The sequence below is a fragment of the Lupinus angustifolius genome, chromosome LG15 (assembly GCF_001865875.1).
Source record: "Lupinus angustifolius cultivar Tanjil chromosome LG15, LupAngTanjil_v1.0, whole genome shotgun sequence".
NCBI classification, from domain to species: domain Eukaryota; kingdom Viridiplantae; phylum Streptophyta; class Magnoliopsida; order Fabales; family Fabaceae; genus Lupinus; species Lupinus angustifolius.
Genome location: NC_032023.1, coordinates 14,182,109 through 14,193,395, shown reverse-complemented (window position 1 = coordinate 14,193,395; position 11,287 = coordinate 14,182,109). Strand labels below are relative to the sequence as shown.

The following is an 11,287-nucleotide window of genomic DNA, read 5'->3' as shown; positions in this document are numbered from 1 at the left end:
ATTTAATTATTAATTATATAGCTATAATCTTTGAAAACTATAAATTACAACCCATTGAATATAACTTACTTTTGCCAATGTAATATAAGTTATATATGAAACAGAAACCTTTTTTGTGGTTCTTTTAAGTTCTTCATATAATATCAATGAACTTTACCCAAAAACGTGTTACTTGGAGTCACATTTAGGCAGTGCATACTATGACAAGACCTAATAGAACATTTGAGCAATATTTAATTTAATTTATATTATTTTTAACATTTTTATATTTTCAATATGCCAATATGATTAATGTGTATTATTTTTATTTAAATTTAAGAGTCAATCATAATTAATACTTAAATGATGAATAATGTGTCAATAATATAAAAATTCTTATATATTATTAGTGTATCTATAGACTATTTTCTAATTTATAAATAAAACATAATAAAATTTGAGATTAATTTGAATATTTTGATTATAGGTGAGGAAATCAAATTAATATTATCATTTCGTTATCTATTAGTAGTGTGTCAGCAGATACGAAATGTCTGCCACCCGCATTCTTATTTTATAATATTCAATATTAAATTCGTGTTTTTTATTTTAGAGAATTAGAATATTTTTTGTTAGATGTACTTCATGTTATAATTTTTGCATTTATTATAATATCCAACTTAAAGTGAGATCTATTAATTATAGTTATCTAAGATTATATGATTTTACTTTAAAAATAAAAATATATTAAGGGCAAAATAGAAAAATAGAATTATGGTGATAGTTATTTCAAGTTTTGGTTTTATATATACTAGTGTGTACAGGCACTTCGTGCCTGCCGGTTAATATTGCATGATATTATATATTTCATTTTTATATATTTCATTTTTTATAATTAAAATATATTTGTTGTATTTGGTGTACTTTATATTATATATTTTTGTGTATATGATAAGTTTAGTTTAAGGTGACAGATGTGGTTAATTAATGTATTGGTGGTGGTTAATTAGGATTATATGGTTTTTTTTGTAAAAATTAAATAATGTGAATGGCAAAATAGGAAGTGGAAATTACACCATGATGAAAGTTACACCATGTTTTGGCTTTATATATAGTATAGAATTTAATTTATATTATTTTTAACATTTAATTGGAAGAAGAAAGAAACATAGGCAATATACAAAGAATCATATTGTTTTATTCAATCATTTATTTTGGTTTCGTTTGAAATATTATAATTTTATTTGAGTTGAATTTTTGCTCCACGGATCAAGTGTTGATACAACAAGGATTGGTCTCGGTATGGATACGCGTGTAGGACCTTCATATTTTTGAAGGAGAATTTTTCAAGGAGAATTTTTCAAAAGTCATCACAGTCTCCTAAGGTATTTTTACAAACATTTTGTCTACTTATTATAGTGTATGCATATTTTAACACAAATATATGAATTATTTTCCGATGTGCATGTTATGCACACGCTTAGTAAACCTTCACTAGCAATAGCTAGTGAAGAAGCAAGTTGGCTGAAAAGCTTGCTTGCAGAGATTCCCATATGGGAAAACTGATATCAGTTGTGTTGATCCATTATGATAGTACGCGACTATTGCAAAAATTGAGAACCACTTTTATAACAGTATAAAATAGAAAAATAGAATTATGGTGATGGTTATTTCAAGTTTTGCCGGGTTGGGTAACATCAACTTGTAACCCAAGTGGGGGCATTAAGGTGATGGAACATATCCATAACTTTGATGGGTTGGATTGGTTGATGCAACTTTGTTGGCTTGCCCACTCCAAGTTGAGAGTTGAGTCATGGGTTCTATGCTAAAGCATAAGACTCATGGGTTCTATGCTAAAGCATATATTCCAATCATGATCAGATTAAAATATGATCGAGTCTTATTGAGTCTATGATTGGGTTCAAGTTCAAAAATTAGATCCGATTAATATTTAGGGTCAAATTAGCTTTGGATAAAAAAATATTTCAAGTTTTGGTTTTATATATACTAGTGTGTACAGGCACTTCATGCCTGTCAGTTAATATTGCATGGTAATATATATTTAATTTTTATATATTTCATTTTTTATAATTAAAATATATTTGTTGTATTTGGTGTACTTTATATTATATTTTTGTGTGTTTATGATAAGTTTAGTTTAAGGTGAAAGATGTGGTTAATTAATGTATTGGTGGTGGTTAATTAGGATTATATGATTTTTTTTGTAAAAATTAAATAATGTGAAGGGCAAAATAGGAAGTGGAAATTACACCATGGTGGAAGTTACACCATGTTTTGGCTTTATATATAGTATAGAAGTATAGATAGATTATAGATACAAAAGTATAAATAGATTAGTGTAGATAAATATGAAATCAGAAGTTATAAAAGATAAAATAGAGAAACATAAAATACTTCATTAGTAGTTATTTTATATTTATTTGTATTAGTATAGATAAATATGAAATTAAGAGTTATAAAAGATTAAATAGAGAAACATAGAATACTCTATGAGTAGTTATTTTTTGTTTTCCTTTTATTAAGTAATATAGATTTATGTTTAATTATTATTGATTCATAAAAAAATATAGATAAATAGTAGATATATTATGACTGTATACAAATTTTTATACTTTGTATTAACTATAAATATTATACTCTTATAAGAGAAAAATGTGTAAAGTGAAAGCGTATGAGTTTATATATTGTCATTTATATTTAATCATTATTGATTATCTTTAAAGAAATAATACAAATGAATAATCAATTATGCACCGGTTATATATAAATATTTATGGTAATAGATATTATGTTCATATATTAGTTATAGGTATACTATTTTCTCAATTTAATATTTGAGAAAGTAATCTCAAATTTCTTCAAATTACTAATTTTATCACAAATATATTAACATTACTACTACTAAGATAATGTATTTGGAGGAATAAGTGGATGATTTTGAAAATAAAAATAGATTATTAAGAAGAAAAAAACTTGCAGCGAGGGCGCGAGGGTGAATGGTGATAAGCACTACTTCTACTGCTGCAACGACCGTAGCAATTTTGCGAGAAACCGTATTTCCAAGCTTTGTTTCTTTCACATCGTTTTTCACTCTCGATCTCTAAAATCTAGGGTTTTTTATTCTTCTTCTTCTTCAAGTTCATGGCTTCTCCTACACATTTCGATGATGTAAGTCCTAATGTCCCTCACCATTGTCCCCTTTTAATCATTCTCCTCTTTCTTTGATTGCGTCAACCCTAATTTCGGTTCTGCTAATCGTAGGAATTTGATTTTGGAGGTGGATTTGGCGGAAGGCACTCAGGTTTTTATTTTTGTTATTTAGGGATGTTCTTGTGTAAATTCTATTCTAAGAAAAAATTAATCCAATATGAGAAATGAAATTTTCTAAGTAGGTTCTCAGATGACTATCAATCTTTTTTCTTTATGATTTTTCATCTGTGAGTGACTGGATGGGGGACACATTTTTCTTTCACGAACGAATTTGAATATTTATATTGTTTTTGTTTTTGGACATGGTGGTTCTTATTATATATTCTGTCTGATTGTTTCATTTTATGGAAATCTAGGTAATAAGAGGTCATCTCCGGATTATGATGACGAAGATTATGACAATGATCCTTTTTCACCAAAGAAGGTAGTGGTTACTTGAATTTGGTATGCATTTCTTGGGAGTATAGATAAGCAATTTGGAGTGGCAGTAGCCCCACACTACAGTAGAATGTTTTTTTTCTTTTTATTTGGCTGTGTTGAATCATAGTTATGAGGGAAATTATATTGACATCTTCTCAGGGTTTAGCTTAATTACATTGACGACTCTTGTTTTGAAAATTACATCAATATTATCATTACATTTACCTCCTGGAGGGGCAGTGAAGGGGTGGTTTACACTTATCCCATATGATAAGGTGGGTGTTAGGGTGCTGAGTGCAATTAGGTCAAAACTCAAGAGAGACCAGTCTGAGGCAACTATAAAGTTTTGCTGTTATGTTGCATAAAATTGAAGTACTAATGCAGTAGTGATATACTGATATTGGATGGTTGGGGATGTTTATTGGCTTATGTATTTTGAGTAATTGTAGTTGGCATGGTTGAAATGTTTTGATCTGTTTATGATAGGGGTCACTGATGAGTTGCGTACATTTAAGAAAAGAAATCTAAACTGTAAATTTGATGCAGGCCAAATCAAAAGCTGAAGAAGCTGCTTCAGGTGTAACAACAGGAATGATTTTGTCACTTCGTGAGAGGTATTTCACAGCATACAGCTACTGTAAAATATTGTACTCTGCTATGGTTGCAGTAAATTATTTGGGACTAATTTATTTTTTGGGATTTCTGTTTTGGCAGTCTTGAGAGCTGTAAGGATACTCTTGCAACATGCCAAGTATGTTTTCCTTTTAACAATTGACATTGTTTTCTTGCTTCCGTTGGCTGATATCTTGTTCATTTGTTTGCTTTTCTATTTTTACACTCTTTTGCATGAAAGAATCTGATTTTTGTTGTTGAGGGAAATTGATTTTGGTTATATAATTCATAACAATTTTGATTTGTTGTGTTATACAAAGTTCCACAGATGATAGTCATATCCTAGGTTGAGTTGTAGCCCTTCCTTTCTTAAAAATGTTGACTAGATCATTGCATTTCCAGAATGAACTTGAGGCTGCAAACTCCGAGATTCAAAGTTGGCATTCTTCACTTCAAAATGAGTCCTGCTTACCCGCTGGGGTAACTCCAGGTGAGTTTGTACTTTGTGTTTTGCAAATGAGTCAGTGACATTTACCTCTTCATTCAGATTTGTGCCTGTTCTTTTTACTGTTGCTTTATGTGTTTTAATTGTAAACCTAATCAATTATTTAATCTTCTTCTTTCCAGAGCCCAAAATTTTGATTAATTATCTTCAGACACTGAAATCATCTGAAGAGTCTTTAAGAGAGCAGGTTTAGGATCTTTTGTTTTTCCCCTTCAAAATACTACATCATCATCCACTGTTCAGGTTTCATTGGCCCTGACAATTTCTGTTGGTTTTCAGCTTGAAAAATCGAAGAAAAAGGAAGCCGCATTCATTGTAACATTTGCGAAACGGGAACAAGAGATAGCAGAGTTGAAGGTAATTTTCTCGAAATAAGGTTCTTGTTCTAAATTGCAATTTGCAAATAGCCAATGTGGCATGGGTATGGGTATTTTTGAGAAAATGTCCTTCCTAGTTATCAATAGTTTGAGCTATATGAAATACACTGTCAACTGGTTTCGGGCAAGGAGGGCCCTCAGAATGCAGTGCTGATACGTGACACCTATAATATCAGAACCCATTGGAATAGGGGTTTGTGTTTCAAGTGTGGGGCCTGTGGACAGCATTATAGGCCAACTCACCAATCCCCCACTCAGCACCCCAAGCTACTAATTTGGGAAGGAGAGGAGGCTAATATACCCTTCAAGGGGCTATGTTAGCCGAAGAGGGGAGAGAGTGGTGATCACCGGGAAGCGGAGCTGGTTTGCCATATGTGGATGCAAGAAGGGTGAATTCTCCATGCTTGTTAAATTCTAAAATAATGAAAGTGAAAGACCAGGTTTAAGGCTTCCCTATACTGCTCCTAATAGATAGTGGAGCTACCCAGAATTTAATCACCATGGAATTGTAAAAAAATGGAGTGGAGTCTTTCTTTCTCACTTTCTTATTTACATCTTACAACACCGGATTTCAAATGATCTTCTAGACGAGGTTTCAAAATATCGTGCTTGGCATCTACAGTGCTCTTCAAATTAAGGTGCTGTGAGGTGTCATAATCTTGAGTCACGATTCATGCTATATCTCGTACTGATCTGGTTGGAGTTTGGAAGCATTTATAATTGTCAATATTGGGCTACTCTGTATAACCTTACCCCTCTTTTAATCTGTTTAGTAGTAAAGTGTCTGGGAACTGGGCTGGATTGTGGAATTGTTGACTTAATACTTTTGAATGTTGTCCTTTACTTGATTAATGGCTGTTAACGATACCAAGGTATCAGTAAGCCCATCGGATTCTATTAATCTGGCGTTTCTCGAGCTCCACGATTGAATATTGTGATATACTACGCGCCCTATTATTGTAATTTCTCTTATTCTTTCACCATTGTTTTTATTATAGTTATGGATTTATTCTTTCTTTTGGTTATGGTTGTCTGAATACTTTCCCAGTCTTCTGTGCGGGATCTGAAAGCACAACTCAAGCCCCCATCAATGCAGGTATATTTATAGCATGACTTTTTAACTGTATCTGTTGAAATAAATTTGTTCACCTCTGATTCTTCTTTTGATCTAGTGTAGAGATTGTTTGTGATTCCTTGCTTGTATTTCAGCTTTTTTTATAAGTCACATTATTAGTTGTTGGCAAAATATCAAGTTTACAGCCTAATTGGTGAACCGTATTTCTTTATTTGCTTGATTGTTAATAACCTATTCAGGTTGTTTAAAATTGCAGTTTTATCTGAGAAAAGAATTGTATTTTTTATCTCTCCCTTAACAACAAAGATAGTTCCATAGAAAATTCATCTTGAGTTGTGCTAAATGCATTGTTTTGCAGTTTTTTGTAGTTAATAATAAATAGAAAGTTCCGTAATGCCGACATACTTGATTCTCTTTGAAGGTTGATATAGTGTATGCTAGCATAATTTGTTCCTTTGTGAAACACCTCACCAATTCTAATTTCAAAATTCTCAACTCCCATATTGTTATATCTAACCACTTAATGCTACTGCTGTCTTCACTGTGGAAGAGAGATGTTCCATTACCGTATGGCCTCCGATATCAGATCTAAACAATGAGCAGGACATATTCCCAATATATGTGGATATTTTACTAAAAAAACAATTTCCTTTTAGAGACAAATTTCTCCGTTTTTCATGTCTCCTGTGAATGACAACACAGCAAGAAATGGCACGTGGCATTTGCTACAGGGGCAACACTGGCCATGCAACATGATAGGGCTCTTTCTTCCCAGAACATCATTGCTCTGTTCAAATGTGCCATAGCACCATTTAAAAACTGTGAAGTAACACTGCACTACATTTTACTTTAATTTACTTGAATTGTAACATGTACCTGGGTACTGGCTCCAAGGATAGAAGATTTTGGAATGCCATTCCTTCAACCTTCAAAATAACAGAATAATCTGTGACAAATGCGGAACACTTTTTGAATATTTGTTACTTTTTATTTTTAAAACATGGTTTCTACTTTTACAGCATGGTTGTCTGAACTGTTATTTTTACGATTGTGACATCTTTGTGTATATCTTTATAGCCACGTTAGTTCGAAGTTATTCCTTCTGTGCACCTTCCACATAAAGTTGGTCTATATCCTGCAGTATTTTTTTGTTCTCCCAGAAATTGTCATGCCTTGATAATTGATACCCTTTGGATTATAATTTTCAGGGAAGGAAGTTGTTACTAGATCCGGCTATTCATGAAGAGTTCACACGTTTAAAGGTTTGTTATGTAACCTAATGGTGATTTCTGTTGAATCATGCTTGATCTCCCTCCCTCTCTCTCTCAGACACAGTACACAGGTAGCTTGGAAATTTTTAGTGTCGGCTCAAAACTGGATCAATCTTTTGAAATAATATAAAGAGCTACAAGGTTTTGAGGTCGAACATATACATTTATATCCTATAAATATATGATTGATATGTACAAGAATGAAATAAAAGATGCATGTGTTAAGTATGCATATCACGAGAAAAACAATCAAATAAATCTAACTTGACCAAGTTGATTCATGAATGAACAATATAGGTGATGTTGTTCTGCATCAGTAAGTTAATACATAATAGGAATAAAATTTCTTTAAAAATCTTGGAATTGCATTGAAAGAAAAAGTTCACAGTATTTCTAAATGTTATGCAGAATTTTAATTCAGAATTTTATGTATGACTATTTAACTATTCAGGACTCTTTATTACCTAACCTCACTAGAAGACTGGTGGTGTGCTCATCCATTGCATAATTATTTGGTCCGTATCCCAAATTCAGAATTTTCTTCAATTACATGGAATGAATGTTGATCTGTATACACGGTTTAACCAGTTTTTAGCCGGTTTATCAGTTCACTAACCAGTTTTTGTCCATCCAGTTTTCAAACCTTGACTGGGCCAGTCTATCTATATGGACCTTCCATTTTGGTTCTCAAAACCATGGCCACAACTCATGTTGCACTAGGAAAAAGTTAGTCCAAGTTTCTACTACTGTTTTCTCACCAAGAGATGCAGTTAGAAGCATCTTGTTGCCCTCTATGATGAACAGTGTTATTACATAAAAGTAGTTTCACCCATTGTTCATTTTGGTCCTTATCACAAACCCAAAGTACATAGCTGGAGCATGCTTTTCCATATTTTGTTAATTTATGTACTTCACATGTTATTTCCTACATATATTAACAATATATGTTTGTAGTTATGGACACTTTAAATGCATTGATGGTTTCTCCTTTTTAGTTAGTAGTTCTTACATGTGTTTTCATCTCATGATAGAATTTAGTAGAGGAAAAGGACAAAAAAGTAAAGGAGTTGCAAGATAACATTGCTGCTGTAAGTTTCACTCCCCAAAGCAAGATGGGGAAGATGCTGATGGCTAAATGTAGAACCCTACAGGAGGAAAATGAGGAGATTGGGAATCAAGCTTCAGAGGGGAAGGTGATGCCATGTCCTTTGCTTTATGCTTCTAGATTTTAATTGTCAGTTTTTTTCTTTATCACATTCATTTTTATGTTAGTAACTGCAAGTAATGTTACAATTGCATCTATTCACATAACTTTGAAGCTTAATGTGCCTTGTGTATTTTATGTTATTGATTCTCTATTGATGGTTATGTTGTCTGGCTTTTCTTTTGTTTTCCCCCTTGGTGTGCAGATTCATGAATTATCGATGAAACTTGCAATGCAGAAATCCCAGAATGCACAACTCAGAAGTCAATTTGAAGGTTTGTTGTTGAATGAAAATTATGTTATATGTTCTAGGTTTCTGGCTTTTTAATCCTTTGACTCTTGCACCAGCTACTCATAACTACTTGTGCAGTGTTACGTTTCCTATCAGATTCACATGCATATTCATGTTAACTTTCTTTATGAACATATTGAGGTATCGTGTTGGTGTGACTGTAAAATTATTCTTTTGAAGTGTAACAGTATACTAGAAATGTTGATATAAATATGCTGATCTTGGAATGTTTTAAACATGTCAGATATTTGTTAGGGAGGAAATTTAGAGTTGGAATGGAAGATGTTTTTACCTTATGTTCTCGTGTAGTCGTGTCTATAAAATTGGAGATTTGGGGGCTTAAGAGTTATGTTTTTGATGATATATCTATATAACATTGACTGCAGGGTTGCAGAAGCATATGGAAGGATTGACAAATGATGTGGAAAGATCCAATGAAATGGTTTTCACTTCTTCCACTCTCCTATTTTAAAGATTGCAATTATGAAATGCTTTGCCCTATGAAACAATATATTTGTTAAAGAATGGTGAAAATTATTGTTGTAGGTGAATCCCTCCACTCATGAGTGTAAACATTTAGGAACTCAACTATGGTGTTGGAAAATAGATTTAGATGCCATAAATGAATAAATATCTGCCTTCGAGATTAATGAAAGAAAAATTCTGCATAAAATTTAGAAACTAATAATTTCTTCATAAATATGGAGCTGGAATCTAAAACTTTAAGAGTTTGATATTTTTATTTTATTAGGATGTATAATTGTATAAACATAAAAAGTAATAACATGTAAACTTTTTTATGCTATTTAATTTTCAGTAACATTAAAAAAGTTAGGTCTATGACCCGGGTAGAAAATAGAGGGGAATCTTAAATGGGGAAACATTTTTGTATAGTTGAAGTCTATTTTCATCCTACAGAAAAATGTTTTTTTTGAGTCTGTACAGAAAATTAAAATTATAGCCCCAATTGTTTGGCGTGAGACTTATGTAATGTGTAAATATGGTTTGCTCTGCATTTTATATATTTTTCACATGTTTGACAGAAAAACTTAAAGGACAATCTTTATTTTGGAACTATAATATAGTCCAACTATCATTTTATTAGAAATGACATGATACATAAGCTGAACCATTATTCTGGATATTTCTTATTGAGATGGTTTTACGATTTTGTCAGTACTTAGGATAGTTAATTAATATGTAGTGATGATATTTGCACATAAATTATGCCTCAGAGACCTATCAAAGTCACTCATAGTCATGGCCATGTACTTTTTTTTCCTCCATCTTGGTTTTATATGCCATGTCGGGATGTTGCTCTTGTTTTTATTATTTTATTTCAAGTGATTATATAATTTATTTGTTTAGAATTTCATGTTGATTTGATGTTAAGTCTCTTTATTTATCAGTCTAATGATAATGATTTTGTAAACACCACAAAATACTATTTAAATAATGCTTACTTTTTCAAAATTGACTTCCTTGTTTGATTCTTCAAAAATTAACTTTTCAATCTTACGTCGATTGCACTGGGAGACTTAAAATGTTTAGTAATCAACAATGGCTGGTGCAATTTTCTTGTCTGATATGAATTATAGTACTGAGTTTTGAAATGGGATGAAACGCAGGTTCTTATGTTGCAAGGTAAAATGGAAGTAAAAGATCAGGAGATAGAAAAACTGAAACAAGAGCTCTTGGAGGGAAAATCAGATGAGGCGTTTACTCAGAACGACAGTGATGAGATGATACCTGAGGAAGCTGTTAATTCATCGCATTAAACTTTAAACATTTTTGTAAACAGTTAGTTATTTCATTTTCAACTTTTCTTTGATAGTTGTATATACTATTAAATTTAATTTACAAGACTTTTTTGTGGGAAAATATGCAAGTGCATGATGAATGATTTTGCCGCTGAATGGGGTTAGTCCTCATTATTGCATGGTGCTATGTAATTGTTTCAAGGGGGATGAAGCTCTTTCAAAGTGAGTTATCTTTTAACATTAGAAATTGAAGGTGTATCAACCTTTCCATTTATTTAGTTCATCAACCCACTAGACATACTTTCACTTTCATATTTTAGAGAAAAGCTTGCCTTCAAGGAGTTCAACCTTATTTCAAGGGGTTTGGTCTTTTACCAGGAAGGTACTAATGTCTAATAACTTTCTAAACTCAAATCCAAGATCTAGTGCCAGGAAACAGTAAATATTTCGAAGTCTGGCTTCGTTTCAGGAAAATTAGAGGGAAAATGATGTAAGAGAACTTTTATATGGAATAACCGAATAACAATATAGGGAATGAGTTTGAGGATGTCTTAACAGAGA

General features: G+C 31.9%; 1 protein-coding gene across 1 annotated transcript; it reads left to right on the top strand.

Moving 5' to 3' along the window:
- LOC109328691 (FKBP12-interacting protein of 37 kDa-like) lies at nt 2,954-10,847 on the top strand. Its single transcript, XM_019562270.1, has 14 exons — nt 2,954-3,168; nt 3,262-3,301; nt 3,567-3,634; nt 4,177-4,244; nt 4,345-4,381; nt 4,645-4,732; nt 4,870-4,934; nt 5,027-5,104; nt 6,173-6,220; nt 7,408-7,461; nt 8,502-8,663; nt 8,880-8,949; nt 9,353-9,408; nt 10,595-10,847. The coding sequence occupies exons 1-14, from the start codon at nt 3,142-3,144 to the stop codon at nt 10,742-10,744; spliced, it is 1,011 nt and encodes a 336-aa protein (XP_019417815.1). The 5' UTR covers nt 2,954-3,141; the 3' UTR covers nt 10,745-10,847.

Bases quoted from the DNA above. Each gene is read 5' to 3' on its own strand.
- LOC109328691 (XM_019562270.1), top strand. From the start codon at position 3,142: ATGGCTTCTCCTACACATTTCGATGAT. The intron at 4,245-4,344 runs GTATTTCACAGC...CTGTTTTGGCAG, and splicing joins ATTTTGTCACTTCGTGAGAG to TCTTGAGAGCTGTAAGGATA. The intron at 6,221-7,407 runs GTATATTTATAG...TATAATTTTCAG, and splicing joins TCAAGCCCCCATCAATGCAG to GGAAGGAAGTTGTTACTAGA.